This window comes from Pipistrellus hanaki, assembly GCF_964339955.1.
Source record: "Pipistrellus hanaki genome assembly, chromosome: 7".
NCBI classification, from domain to species: Eukaryota; Metazoa; Chordata; class Mammalia; order Chiroptera; family Vespertilionidae; genus Pipistrellus; species Pipistrellus hanaki.
In genome coordinates this window covers 52190208-52216216 of record NC_140509.1, presented here as the reverse complement: position 1 = coordinate 52216216, position 26009 = coordinate 52190208, and the positions used below count along the sequence as shown (strand labels likewise).

General features: G+C 45.4%; 1 protein-coding gene across 1 annotated transcript in view; it reads left to right on the top strand.

Annotated features, from left to right (window-relative positions):
• Window positions 1-17687, top strand: part of PREP (prolyl endopeptidase) — a 103937-nt gene extending 86250 nt beyond the window's left edge. The window contains exons 11-15 of the mRNA XM_084890532.1: window positions 2457-2593; window positions 6084-6178; window positions 9209-9340; window positions 12917-13073; window positions 16936-17687. Coding sequence (XP_084746658.1) covers window positions 2457-2593; window positions 6084-6178; window positions 9209-9340; window positions 12917-13073; window positions 16936-17230 — 816 coding nt within the window. The 3' untranslated portion in view covers window positions 17231-17687. The remainder of the gene's footprint in view (window positions 1-2456; window positions 2594-6083; window positions 6179-9208; window positions 9341-12916; window positions 13074-16935) is intronic.
• The last annotated feature ends 8322 nt before the right edge of the window (window positions 17688-26009 follow it).

The window sequence follows — 26009 nt, the reverse complement described above, 5'->3', positions numbered from 1 at the left end:
AGAGGAAGATGGAAATTTATCTTGAGGGGTAGACAGGGCAATACAAAAGGTTTGGGGTCTTTTTGTTATATAGGATAGGAGAAATTTTAGTCCGTTGGTATGCAAGGAAAGGAAGAGAATACAGAAAGGAAATTGTGGTACTTGGAAGAATGAAGTAGTGGTGAAGGTGGTAAGGAATGGAATCGAGGCCAAGAGATCCTTCTTTCTCTGAGGTTGTAGACGGCGAGTGAAGATGGCAGGAAGAAGGCTTTGTAAGAACTCCTAGCCGGTGGCCAGGTACAGAGCAAGGGATACAAATGGTGGTGTTGGGAAGGGAAAAAAATGGGAAATATTGGAAAGAACTACGCTGGAATTGATTTAAAACAAAACAAAACAAAAAGGTAAAAGGAAGACATTTAAAAAAGAAAATAGGAAGCAAAACAGGAATTCGTTTGGGGGGCAGGGGAGACATAAGGCATAAGTTCAGAGCCCATGCGTTCAAGTATTATCAATTTTCAGTGAAGCAAGTTGGCGTTTCCTGAGTGCCCAGCAGCCCAGAGGAGAAGGAACCCAGTGGGTTAGGTTAGAACTCGAGGCTTTTCGGCATTAGTAACACTTAGAGGGCTGGCCAAGGGCTCCATGCTGCCCAGGAAATCCCAAAGGAAGCTGACAGCAAGATAAGAGTATAAGGAACTGAATGTCATAGTAAGAGTTAAAAAATAAATAAATAGGGGGGTGGGGGGGCAGATGCTCCAGAAATAAGGGAAGGAGGTGGTGAAAGGACAAATTGGAGTCTTGGGGGTGGTTGATGTCAGAGTTCCTTGCAGAAGCGTTTGAAGTCCTAAGGGCAGAGGTAAAGCTGAGGCGATGGGTGCTTGTGGTGCGAGCTTGTGTCTGTAGACTTGCAGTACATCTTTGTCTCCAGTGTTCAGCGCAGTGCCTGGCAGATAATGGGCCGCACAAATATTTGAATGAGTGGGATGGAAGTAAAGGTCTGGACATGGAGGGATTGAAGCCTGTGGAAGGTCAGCATGTTAGACAGGTCATCAATTTCATTGATTAAAGTCACTGGAGAAAGCCGTGATGCTTCAAATTCTCCCCCAGTCTGAGTTGAAGACCCTCAATTTTAGCTCATCAGCCCCTGTGAATCCCTTGAAATGGGATCCTCTAACTCCTCATTTACTTGTACCACCCACAGAATTACACACGTTATCAGAGGCTGCTAATTGCCACTACATTAACTTTAAATAAAACTGTGCTCCTCTGATAATTTTGAACTCTGCAGAGTATTCTTCTCCATGACTCCTAATCTGTCAAATTTATCTATTTCTTAGTATTTTTACCCAAGTCAGAAACAAATGCTTCTTATACTACTATTGGCATATTGGCAGGTTTCAAAAACCTGCCAGACTTGTCGGCACATATTGTGGCCTGTGGTGCCTTTCTCCAAATCTGCATTCCTCTCCCCCAACCCCACACACACCACCCCTTTATTTCCAAGCATTTTGCAGCATCTGTCTAGGATAGGACTGCTACCTAAAAAGCTTTGGATAAAATATGGCTGCAAGTGACACTAAGTGTAAAGGCTTCTGTCCTCGAACTGAAACTAGTGAGGTCAGCAAGACATTTCAAAGCTGGGCACGTTCTAGATGTCATTTGGGGTAAAGAAACCATATTTACCCAAAGAGAAAGCTATCTATAGATTTTTTTTTTGTCCAAAAGGGGCCATTATCATCTTTTGATGGCTTATCATTTACATAGCATTGAATATTCTCTTTCTTATCCTTTTACTCTTGTCAAAAGAGTAAAGGCTATAGAAATGTGGACTGAACTTGCCTGAGGTTGCTTAGATTCAGGAAGGTTTTATGAGCCTTAATTAAAAATACTGGAGAAAAATGTCTTTGTTTGACCTGAAGTAATAGGATTTCTGTGTTTCTCCATCTACTTTCTAAGCTAATATATGTTTTGTTGTTGCTAACATTAATTTAACTGTTGTACATAGACACATGAGGCCAGTCGAGTTATCTTAATATTTAGAAAGGCGGTTGAATGTGAAATTTGTTTTCCAGAAGATAAATCTCCCTAAATTGAATTGTTTGGCAGGATGGCCAAAGCTGACTTCTTCCAATGCTGAGAAGGGAAAACAAATGTGTGTTTTCTGTGCACCTTGGGAAGGCCATGTTTTAGGGATGAAGAACTGAGGCTGAGGGAGGGTGAACAGTATGTCCATGGTCCCCTCGCTAGACAGCTGTGAAATAAGAATTCAAGTCTCCTTTCAGACACCTGTGCTTTCCACTGTTCCACGCAGGCTATCGCCACAAAAGCCACAAGGTGCTCCATCGTCAGCGACCTGCTGATTCCCACTGCTGCTCCACATCTGGAGGAGAGAACCACTGCCCGTGTGTGTTTCCCAGGGAAAAGCAGGCAGGTGATGGCGAGGTAGTGCTAACTCTAACCATTCTGCTTTTGTGTTCTAGATTTTCTACCCTAGCAAGGACGGCACCAAGATTCCAATGTTCATCGTGCATAAAAAAGGCATAAAATTGGACGGCTCTCATCCTGCCTTCTTATACGGCTACGGCGGCTTCAACATCTCCATCACCCCCAACTACAGGTAAGCATGGGCCATGATCCCTTCCATCCAGTGGAAGGAAACGGGAGCCTCGTCTGTTAAATCATGCTCTTTTTTCTCATCTAGTGAACCATATATATTTTTTGGCTTGTCATTTTCATGGAGGGATAGGATTACGTTCACTACATGCATTTTTGGCCAGGAATTCCAGCATCATTACAAGCTGATCTTGTGTCTTTAGTGGAACAGGTTGTTTGGGAACTAAATGCTGAAGCTCTAGCTGCCAGGGTACGGAAGGTGAGTGTCCATTGAGTTTTGAACAAAGGAAGCGCCTGCCTTCCGTGTTTGGCGTGTTTGGCGTGTGCTCTCAGTCTTCTCTTCCTAAGGAATGATTTTGCAGCTTCTGGTGATATTTTTTCAGCAGCACAAGTCTTAAAATAGACTATCTTAACATTCAGCCATAAATATATTTTTTGTGTACTCTATTATTTCATCCATTTCAAACTGTCCTACCCAGTTTCTGTGATTATGTCCCAGTAATTATGTTCAGGGGGGGGAAAAATCTAAATTTAAGCATTTTCTATTGTTTATATAAATGTCTCCTGATTTTACTACCCCATTCATAGCATAAAATGGAATTTGCTGTGAGCATCTCTGTATATAAAAGCCTAAGCTACCAAAGGACTGAAATGAATGAACGACTAGTCACTGTGATACACACTGACCATCAGGGGGCAGATGCTCAACACAGGAGCTATCCCCCTGGGAGTCAGTGTGCTCCCACAGTCGCTCAGCTGACCAGCCCATCCCAGCAGCCCACCAGCCCTGCAGTGGCCACTCATCCCCTCAGTAGTCCTGCAGGTCCAATCTCCAGAAAACAGGCCAGGCATCAACAGACTGGTGCTGCCGGCATGATCCTGACAGCACTGCCAGCCTCCTGGAAGTCGGCTTTGGACACTGTGGCCACTACCCCTCCCTAGACACTCTGCAAGGAAGAAACAGTGTAAAAGTGGCCACCATATGGCTCCCAACAACCAGTGCAAACGTCAGTGGGACAGATCCAGGCCAGCAGGGCCATTCTACTGCCCGCCCAGAGGGCTGATCGTGTCTCAGCCCCCCACCACTACACCCCTTCCTTGGGACGGACACCAGACACAGGTGATCTCCCAATCAGGACTGACAGGAAACAAACCCACAGCAGGGTCAGGATGAGCAGGAACTGCAGGAAGGAGCAGCAGGCAGTGTTAGACTGCCGGTTTTGGCCTAATCCCCGCAGGCCACACTGAGGGACCCCCCACCCGTGCACAAATTTGTGCACTGGGCCTGTAGTTTTTAATAAAAGCAAGGCGACTCCTACCAGCAAGATCAGTTTTAAGCCAACTTCTAAATAGTGCCACCATGAAATCCGATTCTCAGATTCATCTTCCTTATTTGGAAAGAAATGAGGGTGACTATTAGGACATAAATTCAGAGTAGATTCCCAAATTTAAATGTTACTTTATTCCAAGTCCTAGATATCAGTAGCATGCATTCTGCTAATCGTTCAGGATTTAATGAAGCTGTTTATAGCCAAATTGTGGACTGTCTTGACCATCTGGCTGAAGAGTTCGATTTTGTTAGTGAGGAGCTGAAAAGGTGTGAAATCATTGTGTAGAACAGTCTTTTCAGAAGACTTGTGAGGCATTGTCATATGAGTTGCTCTTCATTCATTGCACAATGACATCACCAGGCTACATTCTAGGTTGCTTTCTCTGTAACAGTGGTCAGCAAACTGCGGCTCGAGAGCCACATGCTGCTCTTTGGCCCCTTGAGTGTGGCTTTTCCACAAAATACCATGTGCGGGAACACACGTACAGTGCAATTGAAACATCGTGGCGCATGCGCAGAAGTCGGTTTTCTGCTCTCAAAAGAAATTTCAATCATTGTACTGTTGATATTTGGCTCTGTTGACTAATGAGTTTGCCGACCTCTGCTCTATACCAAGCACCATGCTAGGCAAGGCCTAAGCCCACAGGTGGACTTCCCATCTCTTATTAGAATTTTCCAGGCAGTGAGATTCGCTATTTCATTGGTATTCATGTCTGTGGTAAAGCCAGAAGCATATTTATTCCCTGCGACTATTAGTCTAAGGATGCAAAGCAATAGCTGTTCACCCAGTCCTTACAACAAAATGTACAGTATGTCATTATTTGTCCCTCTTCTCACCAAGAGTGCTGAAATGCAAGCTTCAGTTTCCACTTGCAGTGAGACCTGAGTGTAGGGCCAGGGAACGTGTGCTTCATCTAATGGACGAGTCAGAGGCTCGTACCTTGAGCCCCATATCCTTGGTCTCCAAGGGTAGCGAGGATCCAGACAACACTGGTCCCTGAGCAGATCTGAAATTAACATCACTTGTCTCTGGTCATTTGTGCAACAAGTATTTATGAAGCCTGCTGCGTTGGGAATGAGGAGATGAATAAAGAGGAGGCCCTAGCCGCTTTCAGCCCAGAACCCAGTGGATGTGCTGATGGTTTCAGTGGAGACCATCAGAGGTGCATGAACAAGATCGAAGAAAAGACCAAGCAATTGAAGATCCATTTGGAGAGTCTAGCGTGATGGCATGCTCTCATCGCTTACCCAGCTGTCCTTTCCTCTTCATCCCCGAGATCCAGGAGATTAGCTGCAGGTTGCAGAAGGCCATGGTTTCCCCACTTACTGAAAGGAAGAAGGATAAACTTCTCAGAAATAGTTCTCAAGTAGTTAAAATATAATTTTAACTGCAGCTAGAAAAATAAATGTCACTCAGCATTTTTAGGACCAGAGTGGAAAGAGGAGGAGAAAAACGTGGAATCCAAATTTTCCAAAGGACTTAATTCTTTTCCCTAGAAACTTAGTGCTATCGTTTCTTCTGTTTATTTCTAGAAAACATTCTCCTGCCATGAGCTCTCTATTCTTACATTCTGGTCAGTGTCCTCCACCTCCACCTCCCCCACCACTACCTCTCTTAATGTATGGTGTCTAGTTTAACATCTGAGCTTCTGTGAAACTATTTAAAATCCATGCTTCAGAAAGAGCTTCCTTTTTTCCAGTTTGATCCCTGGAGAGAGAGACTGGAAGGAAAGAAAGAAAGGTAGCAGAGCAGGGCCATTGGTGGTGTTCCTAAGAGCCCAGGACCACTCACACAAGGCCTGTGCCACCTAGCTGGCAGTGTCGTGTTTGCCAAGATAGATGTTAAAAGATGTTCATTATGAAATGAGGGCCTCTGTTTTTCTCTGTCTGCATTATGCATTTTGTATTCCCAACTTGTATGGTGAAATATTTACCAATATAGTTCAATGAGATCTTCTGAATGCTCATGAGCATATATGAGCTTTGCAGCTAAACAATCAGAAGTGATATGTTTTACTTTAATCAGGTAATATAAAAATATTGGGCTCCGATTTAGAGGACGTTACACATGGAGTGTTTTGGGGGATACATTTTTTTTTTAATGGAAATAATGTGGTCCTTACTGGGCAGTTAATGGAAGTTTAACTGTTTTGTTGTTTCTCAGTGTGTCCAGGCTTATCTTTGTGAGACACATGGGTGGCGTCCTCGCAGTGGCCAACATCCGAGGAGGCGGTGAATACGGAGAGACGTGGCATAAAGGTGAGGTCTTTTCTCCTCAGAAATGCAAATACGCCGTAGCCAGAGCTGTGTTTGAGCTCAGGACCAGAAAGACATTTCACTAAACAAATGAAAACGAAGGCTATTTTCAAACACATGGCAGGTACCACTCCCCCTTTAAAAATAACTTCATGTTGTTGTTCTTTTTTTTACCTTTTAAAAAAAAAAATGTTATTTTTAACCTTTTTAATTGGTTAATAAAATTACATAGGTCTCAGGGGTACAATTCTACAATACATTATCTCTATGTTGTATTGTGTCCACCACGCCAAGTCAAGTCTTCTCCCATCACCACATGTCCCCCTATACCTTCCTCTACCTCCCCCACAACTTCACCTTCACACATTTTCTTTCCTTTTGTATTCTGTTGACCTGTTTTTCAGAAACACTCACTCTAGACCAGCGGTCGCCAACCTTTCGGACCTCACGGACCACCGGTGGTCTGCAGACCACAGGTTGGCAATCACTGCTCTAAACCATAATCAGAACTATTTGCTTTGTTGGCGGTGCAGCCGGTAGATTTTTATATTATCGCTATCAGAGTAAGTCCGGGAGGGGGACGGGGGGCATTTTTGGCATTTGTTTTGTCTCCTGTTTGGCCTGACTTACTGTTCATTATTTGGTTCTTTCAAACAGACTTTAAAGCGAGTCATTTTTTAAAAAAAGAAAAGAACAACCTAAACTAGAGCTTTCCTATTCTCATATGGGCATCCTTTGCTTGTATTCTCGTTTCCCCAAAGTTACTGAGAAAGCTCGCCCTCCCAGCATTGCTGCTGTGACTTTGGCACCTGCAGCCACTAGCAAAGAGCTAAGTCATTGTTCTTGTCTGGTTTAAATGATTCTGTCTCCATTTTCTGGCCTCCTGAGCATATGTTCTAGTTGACTGAAGATATTGCTTCTATCCTCAGCTTCATTCCGGGATTGTCACAACTTGCTCCAAGAATAGTAATTCTTACTTTGAAAGCCCTATCTCTTCCTTTTTTATATACACGGAACACATCCGGTCTCCAGGGCTTTTGTGTCTCTGGAATTCATAAACTAACCAATAGCCTGAAGACGATGCTTCTCCCTTGTCTTACTCCTGTGTCCCATGGAGGAGGTATGGCACCTCACTCCACCTCCGCTCCCTCCTCATCAGCCAGCGTTTACAGAAGGCCTGCTGGGGCAAAGGGAGCCAGCAGCACCAGGGGAGAGGGTGCTTCTCCCACAGGAGGAACCTCAGAGACCACCCTTCATCCACCTGTTCTTCTCTACCATCTCCAACCTGAGGACAGTGGCCCTGGTTTTCTGCATAAAATCAGCAGAGATGGTGGTAAACCTGTAAAGAGATGTTTCATAAGAGTCTGTTAGGTGTCAAGATAATAGGAGAGGCCCAGGTCTGACCCCTGGGCATCAGCATGCATCCCAAGTGCTGACCACAAACTATCTAAGCCTCTTAGCAAGAGTTCCTAATTGATCCACGGGCTCCAGGCCTGCCTGTGATCTCAGGTCAGCTTCTGCCATGACATCCCCAAAGACTTACCAGTTGTCATTGTATTTGAAACAGCATAAAATTCATAACGTAATTCTAACTTTGACCTGATATTAGAATTTAGTTACACTAAAATCATACTGTGAAATTGTGATAATTGAGATGACTGATTAAAGAATATTCAGGAAGAAAATCTCCCTATACCACAGGTTTTATTTAGATTCCAAATCTACATGCTCCTTCTGGACCCCTGATCTTGCCTGATCTCCTAGTTTAAAGGTTTGTGGTGTACCCAAAAATACACACACCTGCACAAACTCCTGTGGTATCTGCAAAGAGCCCATACTCTCCTCTATAAGACCCCTCTGGCCATCAGGTACCCACCGTGCTCTGATAGGGCCCTTGGTCCTGGTCAATACTTTCTGTCTCATCTATTAATTAGAACAAATTTATTACCCAAAGCCTTGGGGAGCTTGACTGTAGACCATGGTTAGACTGATTCATAACTTTTCTCCAAATTTAGGCAGTGAAAGGACCAGAAATGGATTTTTCCCCCTTTAGACCGGAATATACTGATACAGCTAAATTCCCTTCTGTTAATGTAATGCTTCTTAAAAAATAGTTCTATACCCAAAATGATATTATTCCTGGAAACTTGAGTCATCCTAGCTGTTCTAATTCACCGATAATTTCTTATTAAAATCTTAATAACATTTGGTTTGATATGAAAAAGTTCCTTCAGTAACACTGCTTCATCTTTAATTGAATTTCTGCAGACGTGGTTAATCTCAGATATCTAATTAGATGTCTGCCTTTCTTACTTCAGAGGCAGTTATCTTGGACATCTGTCCCTGTAGGGGCATGCTTGGTCGTTTGGCTTTTACTTTTAGATGTTCCAAGACAGATGTTCTCTCTTTAAGGAATTGCTTTGTGTGGTGTTATACATTGGAATGACTTCTAGATGAGAAAGCCCAGCCTCCCTGGGAAGATGTTTGGGGCCCTCATCATTCAAGACGTGAGAAACCTCCCTACCGAATTCTTATTTACAACGAAATTGGAGGACCTGGTCCTCGCTTACCCGTTTCAGGCTCCTGCAAAGCACTTTGGTCTTCCCTGGGAGGGGAGCCGCACAGGCCCATTGGGTGTGATGGGTGGAGCGCAGAGAGGACTGAACCCTGCTCTGATCTTGTTCATTTTAAGTCCCACTTTTCCAAAGTATAGGTTCTCTTGTTCTCATGGTTCACTAATACAACAGACCATCTCTTCCCTTTGGGGCACATGCCTTTTAAATTCTAGGAGTTCTTAAGGGAATATAAGTCCACCAGATGGAATATAAGTCCACCAGATGGATTAGCAGTTGTTGAATTGATGGATTTTTGGTTGAGGCATTTTTGTAAAGGTAGTACTAGTCCATTATGTTTAAATAGAGCAGTAGTTGAAACTATACCCTGTCATCATTTGAATTCCCTTAGGGTTAACCTGCCATGCTTTCTCATGTTTTGTGCTCTTAATTAACTCTCTTGCACTTTGGCTCATTGTAGGTGGTATCTTGGCCAACAAACAAAACTGCTTCGATGACTTTCAGTGTGCTGCTGAGTATCTTATAAAGGAAGGTTACACGTCTCCCAAGAGGCTGACAATTAATGGAGGTTCAAATGGAGGCCTCCTAGTGGGTAAGGATTGCATTTTCTTCATTGTACTAGTACTTCCTGGTTACCACTCTTGGGATTTTCGTGTGCACTGTTGACAGTTCTTGACTGACTTTGGCTCATGGATGGCAGCAGTGGTACAAAGAAAATGAAACCCATTTGTATTTGGGCCTAAAGACCCAGCTGATCCTACATTCCCTAAACTTGATTTAGGACAGCCTAAAAACTGTCCAGCCTCCCTGCTCTGAGCTCTTCTGGGCTAGACTGCAATTCTCTCTCCAGCCGGGTTGGACCCCTCTCCCCACACACTGGAGCCACAGGTTTCTAGAGTCCAAGCACAACAGTCCTGAGCCTGATAACCACTCTGACTGTGAGAGACGGGACTTGTAAGATGTGATTATCACTAAACATTTGTTGAATAACTACACCCGGTGATGCTAAGTGCTGTGGGCACAGAGAGAAAAGTCGTGAAGTAAATGAGATACATATAAAGATGTATCTGCAGCATAAGGGTAAATTGAGTATCTCATGCGCCAGGCCCAGGCTGAGACCCTGATGTACACGCAGCCTGGGCGGTAGGGGCTGGAAATGCCCCATCTTACATAGGACACACCGGGCACCCAGAGGTTGAGTGGCTTGCCCAGCGTGTCACGGTTGGGAGTAGTGAGGCTGGGGCTAGCACGGTGGTCTTAGATTCTGCTCTTTTAATCGTTTTGTGGTACTGCTTCTAAGGACCTAATTTTTGGTAGTTAATGAAATTCGAGTTTGCATTTTCTCTCTCAGTAGCACTGAACGTTGTAATGAAAATGTAGCGGACCTGAACTTTGCTGGCTGGGTCTTACACCCAGTGTCATTGGCACATGAAGGGCCATTGCCCAAATGTAGAATAGCATACATAAGCTCAACTTAAAACACACATGACAATTCTTGGGGTTTTCCATCCACAGTTGTGGAGGAGGGCGGCAAGTAGAGGCTCATGCACCCAATTTTCTTGTCTTGAGAATGTGCTGAGTCATGTCAGCAACTGAGTTCCTGTCCTGACTCTTTAACTCTTTACCTCAATAGAATACAGTCTTGAAAAAAAATTTTTTTCCCCCTTTGGAGGTAAAATCTCTTATGTCCAAAATGTTCCATTTCAAATTTAGAAAGTTTTATTGATAACAATCTTGGGAATAACACAGATAACACCTCTGCCTTCTTAGAGCTTCCATTCTCGTCCTAGAAACAGACAGTATACCCGAGGCCCTAAGCCCAGCACGGGCTGGGAGGGGCCTAGCCGCCGGGAGGAGACCCAGGCCTGTGGCTGGGCACAGGGAGCGAGGGGGGGTAAGCACGGCAGGACCTCAGCGCCAGGCTCGAGGACCTGGTTTACTGTGAAGTAAGCCTTTGGGGGAGTTTTGAGAGAAGTATCGTAATTTGACTTTTTTCATAGGATCATGCATTGTTCCTATTCCAGTGTTAGTGCAGGTGGAAGGAGAGTCAAGGCCAAAAAAAGCAGGCCAGGTAGGAGACTTCTGTCCAGGAAGGATCCGTGTGGCCTGGCCCTGGGGCGCAGTGACGGAAGTCCTTCAGCCCACAGGCCAGCGCTCTGTCCGCTAAGCCAACCAGCCAGGGTGTGATGGAAGTCCTGAGAAGTGATCAGGTTCTGGGTATATTCTGAATTGGAGACAACCGAATTTGTATATGGATTACAGGTCAGGTGTAGAAGAGAGAAGAAATAAGGGCAAATTTAAGACTTAATGAGAGAAGCTGTTGAAAATACCATCCGCTTCCAATAGTGGGAGAATTGTTTTGTAATTTACTGGTTCACCCAGTAACTCCTTTATACCATTTAAGGCCTTAGTTTGTGTCTGTTGACACATCTGGTCACATCTGGTCCCTTAAGGACCCTGCAGAGATGGAGTCCCCCGTTTGGATGCTAAGAGCTTAGTTAAAGCACAGGCTCCTGTCCCTCCCGCCTCTGAGGACTCGGTATTAGGAATAAGCCCTGGAATCAGAATTGGGGTGGGAACGATGCTTTTGCCAGCTGCGATGCGACTTCCTCCTTAATGGCCTTACGCCTGGTTCGGTAGCCCTACACACCCCCCCCCCCTCCCCCTGAATGTTTTGAACACTATCGTTGCTTCCTCGGTTTTTTTATCTTTCCCACCCACCCCCAGGCCTAGTGCCAGGCACGTGCCAGGCGTTCAGTAAATACAAAGGAGAGTATTTTTGAAAAAGGACAGAGCCCTGAGCTGGGTGTTAGGCCCTCTGCTGCCTCGGGCTGTACAAGCTCTTTCTACTCACAACACTTCCCCGCATCGACCGGGCAACCTCCAGTCCGCTTCCATTCTGACCCTGCTTCGCGTCGGCACGCACCCCGCAGAGTAAGGGCTCAGACCACAAGACTGCTCCCAAGATGCCAGTCGCCAGTCCTGGGCCTCCCAGCACCCCCTTCTCAGGTTCAAACTCTTTTCTTACATTTACCATTGGTTCTAAAGGATGGAACCCGGGAACAGGCAGATGGAAGAGCCATTGGAGTAAGTAAGGTATGAGGAGGCGTGGGTGTGGCGTTTCCCTGCCCTCCCTGGGCACGCCACCCTTCCAGCTCCTGAGGATGGTCACCAACCTGGACGCTGTCTGAACTCTGCTGTTCCAGGGGTCTTATGGAGGTTCTAGTAAATAAGCCCAAGTGATTAGATGATCAGCCGTCAGTGATTGAGTCAAGCTCTAGCCCCTCTCCCTCCTCAGAAGCCAGAGGTTTTGAGGGAGAGGTGACAGTTCCGGTCTTCCAAGCACATGATTGATTCCTCTGGCAGCTGGTCCCCATCCTGAAGCCGTCTAGAGCCCACCCAGAGTCACCCACTAGCATGAATTCTGGCACCATTGAAAGGGGCTGGATTTGAAGGACAAAAGACACTCCTAGTTCTGTGCCAGGAACAAGGACTAAAATGTATGTTGTTACACTAAAGGCCCGGTGCACGGATTTGTGCTCTGGTGGGGTCCCTCAGCTTGGCCTGCAGACATCCCCCGAGGGGTCTCGGATTGCAAGAGGGCGCAGGCCAGGCCAAGGGACCCCATGGGTGCACGATTGAGGCCAGGGGGAAGGACTGTGGGAGGGCTCTAGGGAGTGCCCTGCCCTGTCTCGCCCAGTCCCGATCAGCCAGACCCCAGCAGCAAATAACCTACTGGTTGGAGTATCTGCCCCCTGGTGGTCAGTGTGTGTCATAGCAACTGGTTGAATGAACAGTGGTACATTTAGTATATTAGGCTTTTATTATATAGGAGGATTGCAATATCACAGGCTTGCTTTGAGACCCCTCACCTGTGAAAGCAAGTAGGGAGGAGAGGACACAGGTTTTTCAAATAACCCTCCCCTCTTGAAATTCACCTTGGTGAGTAAATCTCTATTACTGATGAGACTGTCCCTCCTCGGATATCCTGGAAGGAAGGGGAAAGCTTGTGGGCCTTTAGGCAGGTGATTTAAGATGGTTCCTTTCTGTGCTCTAAGAAAAAGGCAGCCAAGGTTCTGGAAGCACCTACGTGTTCTTTTGCTCTGGTTTACTTATTAGCTGTTTAATTAACAGACTGCCTCCCTTTTCTTTCTGTCTCGGTTTTTAGCTGCTTGTGCAAATCAGCGGCCTGACCTCTTTGGTTGTGTTATCGCCCAAGTTGGAGTAATGGACATGCTGAAATTCCATAAATACACCATCGGCCATGCCTGGACCACCGATTACGGGTGCTCGGACAGCAAACCCCACTTTGAATGGCTTATCAAGTAAGGTTTTAATTCATACTTCACGTATATGTTGCTAGCGATTTGATATCTTTTTGACTGTTCAGACTTGTGGTGTTTAACTCCTTACTCTCCTCCATGTCTCCTATTTGCATATAATTTACTGCAGAAGTAAGGGAAGTGATGGGAATACCTGTCTTCCTTATTTTGATCTTGTCTTTTAACAAGAACTACAGAGATGTGAAAGGCAGAATCTAAATGAACCCCCCCCCACACACACACACTCCAATTTACCCGTGTCCTTCTCTTACACACTAATCCAGGCACTGCTGTGAAGGGACTTTGCAGGTTAAACTAAGGCTTCTAATCATCTGACATTAAAGTAAGATTATCCTGGATTGCCCACGTGGGCCCAGGCTGCAGTGACATAGCCCTTACAGGCAGAGCACTCTGGCTGGAGTCAGGGGTGCCGGGGAAAAGGAGGTCACAGGGATCAGAGCTTGAGGGGGACTTGACCCTCCAGTGCTGGCTTTGAAGATGAAAGGAGAGGGGCCTCTAGAACCTCAGTCAAAAGCCTCAGGGAACTGGATTCCACCAGCAACCTACATGAGCCTGGAAATATTTTCCCAGAATTTCAGCCCAGCCAGCTGACGCCTTGATTTCAGTCTGGAGAGATCTAGAGCCGAGAACCCACTTGAGCCAACCCAGACTTCTGACGTACAGAACTGGGGGATTAAAAAATCAGGGTTGTTTTTAAAAGCTACTAAATTTGTGGTACATCCCTCAAAAACCACTTTTTAAAAGGTGTCCTTATACCTCACGTCAATGTGTATGGGATTTCCTTTTTTAAAATAAGAAATAAACTTACCTTGTGCTGTCAGTATAACTGAGTATTTGAAACTACAGGCTGTGTATGGAAATACTGTGCAGCTTCCCTCTCTCAGGTCCCTCCACCACTAAGGCCAGTGGTCAGCAAACTCATTAGTCAACAGAGGCAAATATCAACAGTACAACGATTGAAATTCCTTTTGGGAGCCAAATTTTTTAAACCTCTTCTAATGCCACTTCTTCAAAATAGACTCGCCCAGGCCGTGGTATTTTGTGGAAGAGCCATACTCAAGGGGCCAAAGAGCTGCATGTGGCTTGTGAGCCACAGTTTGCCAACCACGGACTTAGAAGATATAACCGTACAATGGCAGATAGATTCTCAGGACTGACCGCTACTTTTTTTTTTTTTTTTTTTTTTTTTTTTTTTTTTTTTGCCTCTTCACTCTACTTCCCACATGTAGGGGTTTGGGGATGATCAGTATTTAGGAATTGCCCTTGGAATAACAAGAAGCCTGTGTCCCAGTCTTCTCAATCAATTTTTAAAGTTATTAAGTTTTTTCTTTCATTTTATAGGCTTTTTATGGCTAGGTCTCTCCAGTTAGAAATTCAGCTAAAATGACTTGAATTATTAAATTCAGTTCTTTGGTGAGGGAGCTGGAGGGACTTTATTTTGTAAAGCTGTTATTAAGTGTGCAAATAGCCTCATTGGCACAAACTGGTAAAAGCTGAGTATTTGAAGAAGCCATAATTCAAATTAGCTTAGGAAAAAAACATTTTAGGGGATAAGTCCCATTTTTAAAATCAACTGAAAATACTCAGTAAGTTAGACAACAAATACAACAAAATATTTGATGGAACCTGATATTTCTAAAATTGATTTGAAAGCAGAAAAAAGAAAAAGTTCTAAATATTGTTTCTCCTAAGATGTGTGTGATATACGGGGTGGGCAAAAGTAAGTTTATAGCCATAATACAAAAATTAATAAATATTAATACAAGTGTAAACTGTTTTGCACTACAACTATTAACCTACTTTTGCCCACACCTATATTCTAGTATTCTCTCTGGATTTGAATTTTCCTCCCTAGCGCTCATAGGCCTGCATTTCTCTCTTTATCTGCTGCTCCCATTGAGCAGAGAGCTCAGCCCTACACACTAGAGCCAGAGGGGCCCTATAAGGACCTGCTCAAGCCCTGCACCCCTGGCCTGGAGAGTGTCCCATAAGCACCATGGGCCCCCCCCCCCAAAAAAGAGCTAGATAAATAAAGCCTAACAGATTTTTTTTTTCTACAGAACTTGTTAGAATCTTTAACATATAAATGTGGCATGTGAATCTTTAAAGGGGTGGGGGGGGGTTGTAATATTAATAGGCAGAGTTTCCCCATAGATCTATTATCTGGAGGTCTGAGGCTACTCCAGAAACCCTGAAATGAGATCAGAAAACAGTCCATTGCCCCCATCGCAACTACTGGAAGCAATGAAACGCAACTCGAGTAATTGATTATATTCATTAATGCTGAACCTTTTGAAAAACATGACACCCGTCTATATAACAAAAGCCTAAGCAACCGTGGTGTGGAACAACTGGCCGCTATGATGCACACTGGCCACCAGGGGGCAGATGCTCAATGCAGGAGCTGCCCCCTGGTGGTCAGTGCGCTCCCACTAGGGGAGCTCCGCTCAGCCGGAAGAGAAGCCGGGCTCATGGCTGGCAAGTGCAGCGGTGGTGGCGGGAGCCTCTCCTGCCTCTGGCAGTGATAAGGAGCAGTGTAAGGAGCTACTAGCAGGCGGGCAGTAAAGAGCGAAGGTTCCTGGTCTGTGAGAGAGTGCAGGCCGGGCTGAGCGCCCCTTCCCTTGCATGGATTTCATGCACCGGGCCTCTAGTATTGAATAAAATACACAGAAAAACTCTCCGGAGATTTTCCCTCACTTAACTATTATCTACCACTGTGTAACTCAGCTGTGCTTTCCTTCTAAAACTCCCTTTGTTACCGTGACTGGCAACGTACCTTGTACTTCAGAAGGTGCCTCCTCTGCTCGTCCACGGACGTTCTCGCCATTGGCCAGAGGCGGTTTCTCTGCTGGAGCCGGCAGCCTGGTGCACAGGCAGGAAAGTAGGCCTGGCGATCCTCCCCGGGCTGCCGCGCTGAGCCTGGAATAAAGGTTTTATAGACGTTCAAGGGCAGGAAGCGGATTTCAGTTTCATCGACAAAAGAAAGGCTTGTGCCTGTTACAGCCACAGTCAGTGGTTTAAAAAGGCAGTCGGGCCCTGGCTGGGTGTCTCAGCAGGCGAGCACCATCCAGGACACCAAAGGTTGCAGGGTCAGTAATTCCCGGTCCGGGCGCATACAGGAGGCAACCGGTCAATAGTTCTCTCTCTTAAAAAAAAATCAAGAAAAACATATCCTTGGGGGAGGGGTTTAAATAAAAACAAAGACTATCAGTCCACTAAGTAAGAATCCGAAAATAGTCCATTCCTGACCACCAGTGTGCACCCAGGTGTGATTATTTCAGCAGCCCTGGGAATTCCGTTTTTGGTTTTTTTTGTTTTTTTTTTTCTGTTTTTTTTTAATCAGGAGAGCTGAGCTCCGATACCAAATCGAGGAATAACTTTCTGTTTAACCTCAAGTAAGTCAGTTGTCTTTCCCTCAGCTTCTCCAATTTCTTTTTTTTTTTTTTTTAATATATTTTATTGATTTTTCACAATAAGAGGAAGAGAGAGGGATAGAGAGTTAGAAACATTGATGAGAGAGAATCATCGATCAGCTGCCTCTTGCACACCCCCTACTGGGGATGTGCCCTCAACCAAGGTACATGCCCTTGCCCGGAATCGAACCCGGGACCTTTCAGTCCGCAGGCCGACGCTCTATCCACTGAGCCTAACCGGTCCCGGCGAGTTCCGTTTCTTATTCAATCCTCCAGAATAGGAGCCCTTCCCGGTCTCCAGTGGCCCTGGCGTCGCCACAGCGTGGCTGCGGGCCTATGGCTAACGGCGTGAGGCCGGTGAACCACACCGGTCACCTGCCCCGCAGCCCTCCTTGATGGTCCCGGTGAACGACCGTGCCTTTGCCTTCCAGGTACTCGCCGCTCCACAACGTGAAGCTGCCAGAGGCGGACGGGATCCAGTACCCGTCCACGCTGCTCCTCACCGCCGACCACGACGACCGCGTGGTCCCACTCCACTCCCTCAAGTTCATTGCCACCCTCCAGCACGTCGTGGGCCGCAGCCGCAAGCAGAGCAACCCCCTGCTCATCCACGTGGACACGAAGGCGGGCCACGGGGCCGGGAAGCCCACGGCCAAAGTGATCGAGGAGGTCTCAGACATGTTTGCCTTCATCGCGCGGTGCCTGAGCATCGACTGGATCCCGTAAGGGCGCCGCCCGCCCGCCCCTCCCGACAGCCACATGGAACCTCAAGGGCTTTCCTGCCGTCAAACCCGAGCAACCACTGGGCGCTGCTTCCTGGGAACGCCGTTCCCGCGCTCAGACTGCCACTGGGCAGCACTGCTGCGGGGACCATTTTATCTTTTTTAGCCTTCTTCTCTGTAGCAAGCCCTTGGCGTTATTGTGTTTGTTTTCTCCCCTCTGCCCTGTGCAGGCACATGTTTAAAAAAAAACAAAAAAAACAGGCATGTTTGGGTAAATAAAGGGCAGTCAACACATGGTGAATATTAGATTGCTGAGTGAAGAGTCGTAGGTGGGCATCCTTCGTACAGAACACCTCATGGAATTTGCTTCTATAATCCTAACCCATATATCTCTACATAAACGTGAGACCTGTTCTCATGAGAGACTCCTTGGCAGCAACAATAAATGTAATTTAAGAATGGGAGGCGTGGTTTCCGGTTCCTTTGTGTGGAGGGGGGCAGCTCCAGAGGTGCAGTCCTTCCTGATCCTGTAGCTTTTCTATGGGAATAAGCAGTTCGCCTTTCCCCACAGATTAATGTCTGAACAAGGGAGTCCCAGGATGTTGGCACCAGAGACAAGGTGAGTGCGTTCCATTCCAGCTCCCTTGTTGGTGCGTGATGAAGCTATTGGAGGTGGCTCACTGTCTTACACATTGATTGCTCAGTCAGCTCAGAATCTGGGCCTCCTTGGTTTGGATGCCTCCTCTGAAAAATGAGTGGACCAGAGAGTAAAGATTGTAACCAAATTGATAGACAAACAGGTGCATAAAGTATCACTGGAAATCGGAGTACAGAACTAGGATGTAAAACTATGACCACATGAGTGAACTATCCAAACAAATACATTTATCCAAACTTATCTACCAGTCAGAAATTTCAACATCTCCCAGGCTGTTTTTTACCCCCTAGATCACTTTCTAGAAATAGAAAAGGTCATTTTTTTTTTTTACGGGTTTTCCCTAGCCCCCAGTCAGGGCCCGTGTGGGAGGCACATGTTTCTCTCACATTGATGTGTGTGTCTTCCCCTCTCTCCCTCCCTTCCACTCTCTTTAAAAGTTAATGAAAAGAATATCCTTGGCCCTAGCCTGTTTGGCTCAGTGGGTAGAGTGTCAGCTTGACCAAAGTGTCCCAGGTTCAATTCCAGTCAAGGGCATTTATCTCAGTTGCAAACTCCGCCCAGGCCCAGGCCTTGGTCAGGGTGTGTGCAGGAGGCAACTAATCCATGTGTTTCTCTCACATCGAAATTTCTCTTCACTCCCTCTAAAAAAATCAATAGAAAAATATTCTTGGGTAAGGATTAAAAAATAAATACATTAAAAATTTCAAAAAAGAATATTGTCAGGTGAGGATTTAAAAAAAAAAAAAAAATGGGTTTAGATCACCTCAGAATACCCTGAGTTCTTCAGAGCAGGATCAATCATTCCTCAAACTACTGGCTATAAAAAAAATTTGACTCATTTGTTTTATCATCTCATGAAACATTGTTCCTTTGGGCATCAGTTTGGGAATTGCTGACTTATGAAAACTGCTTCTTTGTCTTGCTTCATCAGAAAGAACAGAAATTACTATCTATTTTGTATGAAGTATCTTAACCTTTAAAAAAAGAAAACGCTTACAAGGCCCTGGACAAGTAGCTCAGTTGGTTAGAGCATCGTTCCAATACACCAAGGTTGTGGATTCAGTCCCTGGCCAAGGCACATACAGAAGTCAACCCATGAATGCAGAAATAAGCGGAGGAGCAAAATCAATGTTTCTCCAGAATCAAATTTTTAAAGAAGCTTAAAAGATCACTTCATTAGTCCAATAACGTGCTTCTCCAAGGAAGTCCTATTTTCCAAGTCATTCATATCTGTGCTTTAAGTTCTCTCTGCCTCTCCAATTATGGTCTAAAACCAATCACATTTTTCTCTCAGGCAGATGACTACCTACCAAGCACAGCTGGAAGGTAGCCACCTGGTTTGGCTTTTCTCTTCTAAAGTCATGCTTTCTGTTACCGCTTGTGTAAATGAGCACTGTACATATGCCGCCGTCGGTGAGCAGAGGATGCACTATGATCCCCTGGAGAAAGTCCGTCACCAGATAGTGCATGCCGAGGCTGACATCGCCGCCGCCGCAGCAGCGAGATGCTAATGCTAGCGGAGCGCCATGTGACTGCTGACCGCGTGGCAGGGACAATGATGCATCTGCCCAGATAAACCAAAGGCAGCCTTGTTTCTGGACCAGCTGGGTCTTTTGCGGTAGACAACTGAGTTGTACCCACTCAGTCCAGAGCGTTTCCTTTTCCCCACCCCACCTTTTAATTGAATTTATTGGGGTGACACTGGATAATTATATAGATTTCAAATGTACAATTCTATTATACATCCTCTATGTTGTACTGTGTGTTCACCCCAAGAGTCCCGAGCATTTTCAAGCTTGCACAGACCCCAGCTATCCTCTCCACGGAGGTCTCCTACTTGACAACAGAAAGTGGAAATACAGTGTGCGGAGTCTCCGCTCCACAAGTCAGGCAGGCCCAGGTTCAAACCCCAGCTCTGTCATTTAGTAGCGTGATCATGAGGAATGAACAAAATAATACATTGCTAAGTACCTAGCATATAATTGGCTGTCAATTGTGAGTTCTCTTTCCCAAGCTACTTTTCATTTCTAGATTTTACCTGGACAACTAGACCCCAAAACCGAAGGTAGCTTTTTAAAGCCTTACCATTGGAATTAAGACTTGAGGGTGTGCTCCTTCCCAGATCGCAGGGTATCTTCCCTGTTCGACTCCACCTTCCTCTGTGTCCTGGCTCTGCCCCTCTGCTCTGTCCTATGTTGGTCTCTAGCAGTGGTCGGCAAACCGAGGCTCACGAGCCACATGCCGCTCTTTGGCCACTTGAGTGTTCTAACGCCACTTCTTCAAAATAGACTTGCCCAGGCCGAAAACTGACTTCTGCGCATGGGCCACGAAGTTTCAATCGCACTGTACATGCATTCCCACACGTGGTATTTTGTGGAAGAGCCACACTCAAGGGGGCCAAAGAGCTGCATGTGGCTCGAGAGCCACGGTTTGCCAAGCACTGGGCCTATAGGGTTTTGAAAAAAAAGCTGTGTACGTCACACAGGTGGTCTAGCTGCCTTGCCCAGGGCCTTGCTGGACATGCCGCAGAGCACTGGCACCTCAGCAAGATAAAGTCACATTGATGACAATGTGGACACACCTGGAATACTGCGAAATGTTGCAAGTGTTCTCGATTCCTAACACTCCCACAAATGTTTGGCGATTACACACACACATGGTGCTGCTAGTTTGAAAGTTTAAATTTCAACTAAGGCCCTCACCAATTTCTCCGTATTTACCAGACAGTTTTACCAGCCTAGGGGAGTACCCCAGATAGAGTATAAATAACCAATTCCCAGAAGGGTTACAAAGACTCAAAGATGAGTTAAGGAGAGGTGGGAAAACTGAGCGGGGAGGGGGATAGGGGTTGAGGGGAGGCGTAGAAAAGCAAAGGTCCGACTATAAGGGGGTGGTCAGGCTGGTGGGGTGAGGACAGAGGCAAATAATAAGGAACATTGTGATATATTGCACATGCATTCATATGCTCGGGGCTGGTGGTGCAGAGAGAAAAAACTGCCTCCCTGAAGCTGGCACTTCAGAGGGAGGAGACGATGGTAAATTACGTGGCTGCATCCCGGTGCCGCCCTGCTCGGAGCCCTCTGAGTGGACCAGGATGGATGTGTCCATCCTCCAGCCGCCTCATAAACCATGCCCTACTCTTACCCCCACTTGGCGAAGGGCCAAGTTCCCCGGGCAGGAGGTGGGCAGGCAGGGCAGTAACCCTGGCAGCTGGACCCTAAAGACCACTCTTGCCCACTAGTCTACTGACAAATAAGAGGGTTCTGGTTCCAGATTGTGGCGTAGGAGGGTCCTGAACTCACCTCCTCCTAAGGTCACACCAAACCGATAGCCACAGCAGAACAATGTCCTCCGAAAGAAACTCAAAAAACTAGGTGAGCGGCACACCTACACTGTGCAAAGGAGAAACCCACACCGAAACGGGAGAGGCTGGGACACGGGCACCATGACTCCCACAGTCACTCACAGAGGGAATGCACAGCTCGGGCTGCTTCCTGAGAAACGAAGGGTTTGAGCCCACATCTGGCACCCCAGCTTTAAACACCTGCTCCTAAGAGACAAGCCCCCGTGTCCTCTAGCTTTAGAAGCCAACAGTGCTTGCAGCAATGAGACCCATGGGCTGGAGCAAACTGAAAAACAGTTTTGATTTTTGTTTTGTTTTTTCAGTCTGACCACATTTTTAATTTGGAAGATAAAAAACGGTAAGACTATAGAAAATGAATCATTTTTTAAAGATCCCTCTTAACGTTCAAATACACAATATAGTATTGTTACTATATAGTTATCACGCTGCACTTATAACTGGGTATTTGTATATTTTGGCCACCATCACCCATTTGGTTCACCCAAGAAGCAGTTCTTAAAGGGTCACAGACTCACCTCACCTGGCTACCTACCAGCAGAGAGGCAGCCAACTGAAAAGCTTCCAGTCTTTCTGTGAAAGATGCCTATTGGCTTATCTTAACACTTTGGCATGAAGGGCAGGCTCCTAATTTAACAGCCTCTGCTGAAGTACTCTCCAAAGCCCACAGAAGCCAGGGGAGGCCTCTTCGCACTCTGCCCTGATCCAGTGGAGTATCTGCCAGAAAGGAGCCTGTGTACATGTCTGGAGCCCAGCATTTGTGGCTGTGCCCTTGGTAGCCTGGCTCTGGTGGCCAGCAGGGCTTGTGTTCACAGAGCTTCTGTTCTTGTGATAACTGGACAGCAGCAAACAAAGAAATGGCTCTTAACTGGCTATTACCCCAGGGTTCAGTGCAGAGGAAGCAGGCAGACATGTCCACCTCCCAGTCTTCCCCTGACAGAGGAATATTCACATGCTTTTTAAAAAAAAGTCTGTATTGTTAAAAGTATTACATATGTTCCCTTTTTCTCCCATTAACCTCTCACACACTTTAAAAGCTCTGCCCAAGGGTCTGGTTTTCAATCAGCTTGCATCTAGGAACTGACGGAAATCCTCCCCTTTGGGACACTGACACGCCCCGTACACCCTCAACTACTGGGAGCCACGAAGAGTAAAGTAGGCTGCCTGGACAATCACAGAGGTTTGAGAAACAACCAAGACATAAGGAGAGGCTGAACAGTAAGGCTCATCTCCTATAGGAGCAATCCTGCACGACTATGAGATATGGCTGTTTTATCTAATGCATAGAGACCAACATAGAGAGTCAAAAAAAAAAAAAAAAGAAAGAAGAGAGAAGGAGGAGGAGCAGGAGGAAGAGGAGGAGGAGGAGGAGGAGGAGGAGGAGGAAGAAACAGGATTATTTTCTAAATGAAAAAAAAAAAACCCAACAAGATAAAAGCCCTTACTAAAATGGAAATAAATGATTTGCCTAATAAAGAGTTCAAAGTAACAATCATAAGGAAACTCACAAGCTTGGGAGACAAATGGATGAACAAAGTGAGAACAACAAAGAGGAGTGTCAGGCCAGCAGGTAGGATGGTGATCAAGATGGTGGAGTAGGCTGACCCTGAGCTCAACTCCCTCACGACACACCAAAACTACAATTATATATATAGAGAGAGAGAAAGCAACCATCTCTGAGAACGACCTGAGTGCTCGCAGAACAGTCTCTCCAGTGGAGAATATAAACAAAAAGCCACATTGAAAGGGTATGAAGGGCAGCAGTATAGTGTCACACATGCACACACATGCAATAAGATGTCTGAGATCCACATCCATCTCCTCAGCCCAAGACACCTGCACAAGAGGAGCCCCCATAATATCTGGTTTCAAGAACCAGCAAAGCTTATCTCCTGGAGAGCTGAGGGACTGTGGGAAACAGAATACTTGCTAAAAGCCTCATGCAAAAATTCCCTCACTCTGAATCACAGCACAGACAACAGTTTGAAAGTCATCCATATCATATAATACATAAAGAAGATATATTAATTGATTTTAGAATATGTGCCAGAGGGATTTGTTGGGGCTCTTTCAGGGGACACAGACAATGGCAGGCACTGTTCTTTCTTTGCTTTGTTTACTGTCCTTCCAGTAAAGGTACCTGGTGGACACCAGGTCTGACAATTTCCATTAACTTCCTATTTGTACCACCTGGCGTTCCCCCAAGGATTCACCCAGTCCAACCACTCTTCAAATCAGCACCCATCAAGCAGCATCAACAGACCTCCAAAGCAGGACCCTGCCCCTAGGTACCAGTAGGCCTCAAAAGTGATGTCCCATTCCCCACAGTTCCGGGCAAGCCTCCTAAGTGGTGCTCCAACCCCCAGCACCTGGCAGTAGAGTTAAACAAACCCCAAAGAGGGTTAAGAGACCAGCCCTGCACACCAACACAACAGTAGAGGCCAGGCTCACAGCCACCCACACTGGAGATCTACCTTCCCTGCATACCAGTGTTCCAGGAGCAGGAGCAGGCAAATCCCTTCATCCAGCCATTCCACAGCTCTGTGCCACACACCAGCATGCTTATAGCCATTGCAGACATGCCTCATAGTCAGGGGAGAGCCAGACTCACCAATGCACCCACAGCGGTTGGGGCTGGGCCTCACAGGTGGGTTAGGGACCAGCTCTATCCTACAGAGCACCCACAATTGTCATGGTCCAAACACAACAGGTGGATGCATGAAGTTCACACAGGAGACACCCCCCAAATACCTGGCTCTGGTTACCAGAGGGGGTTGTGCTAATTGCCCCACAGGACACCTTATATAGACCACTCTTAAAATACTATAAGATGTAGCTGATCTACAATATCTAGTACACAAAAACAAACACAGAGTCTTAGGTAAAATAAGGAAAAAATAAAACATGTTCCAAATAAAAGGACAAGACAAAACCCCAGAGACAATTAAATGAAATATAGTTAAGCAGTCTACTACATAAAATATTTAAAGTAATGGTAATAGGATGCTCACCAAATCCAGGAGAAGAATGGATAAACACAGTGAGAACTTCAACAAAGAGATAGAAAATATATTTTTAAAAACCCAATCAGAACTGAAAAAAATGCAATAAATAAAAATTTTAAAAATACTCTAGAGGTAATCAATAGCTGATTCAATGATGCAGAGAACAGATTAGCAATGTGGATGACAAGGTAGTGGAAGTCACACAATCAGAACGGCAAAAAATAAAAAGAAATTTTAAAGAGGAGAGTTTAAGCAACCTCTGGGACAACTTCAAACATACTAATGTTTACATTATAGGGATCTCAGAAGGAGAATAGGGAGAGAAAGAGACAGAAAACCTACCTGAAGAAATAATAACTAAAAACTTCCCTATAACCTGGCAAAGGAAACAGACATGTAAGTCACAAAGATTCCTAAACAAGATGAACCCAAAGAGACCCACACCAACACACATCATAATTAAAACTTCAAAAGTTAAAAACAGAGAAAATCTTAAATGTAGCAAGAGGAAACAAATAATAATGCACTGGAGCAGTGGTCGCCAACTGGTGCTCTGCAGACCACTGGTGGTCCATAAGATCTGAAAGGTTGGTGACTGCTGGTTTAAGGAAACCTTTGGAGCTGTAGTCGCCAATTGGTGGTCCGTGAGGTCCAAAATGTTGGCGACCGCTGCACTAGACAACTCCTACCAGACTACCAGCAGAATTTTCAGCAGAATTGTGCAGGACAGGGAGAGTGGCTTGATATATTCAAAGTAACAAAAGAAGAAAAGCTGCAACCAAGAGTACTTTATCCCACCAGGCTATTATTTAGAACTGAAGGAAAGATAGTTTCCCAGATAAGCAAAAACAAAAAAAGTTCATTATCACTCACATGCATTATAAGAAATGCTAAGTCAGCTTATTTAAGTGGAAAATAAAAGGCCAAAACTAGAAATAAGAAAATATATGAAAGAAAAATCTCACTGGTAAAGGTAGGCATATAGGAAAGGTAGTGGATCAACCACTAGAATGAAGTAATAAATACACACACACACACACACACACACACACACACACACATAAAAGCCTAAGCAACCAGACAATCAGCAGATCATTCGACCATCCAACAAGTAGCTATGACACACACTGACCACCAGGGGGCAGACACTCAATGCAGGACCTGCCGAGATGCAGTGACTTGGCAGCTATGGTTCTCAGGTGACGCATCCAGAACCAGAAAGGAGAGAGTCTGATTCTGGGGTGTATCACCTGAGAACCACCCTCTCACAATCCAGAACCTTTCAGGGGTCATCAGAGAGCTGGTTTCGGTCTGATTCCCACAGGCCAGGCAGACTCTACCTGTGCGTGAATCTGTGCATGGGCCTCTAGTCTATAATAATAAGGTATACACACACAAACACAGAATATGTAAATTGTGAAATCAAAAGCATAAAACATGGAGAGGGTGTAGTAAAAATATAGTACTTTTAGAATGCATTTAAACTTAAGTAACTACCAACTTAATATAAACTGCCATTTACACAATAAATTGTATATGAATCTCAGGGTAACCACAAACCAAAAACCGATCATAGATACACACAAAAAGAAAGAGAAAATAATTCAAACTTACCACTAAAAAAAGTAACCAAATCCCATGGGCAGAGAATAAAAGAAAAAGAATAGCAAAGTTCTAAAAAATAATCAGAAAACAACAGAACAGAAGTAAGTACATACCTATCAATAATTACTTTAGTGACTTTGGGCATGTTTTCATA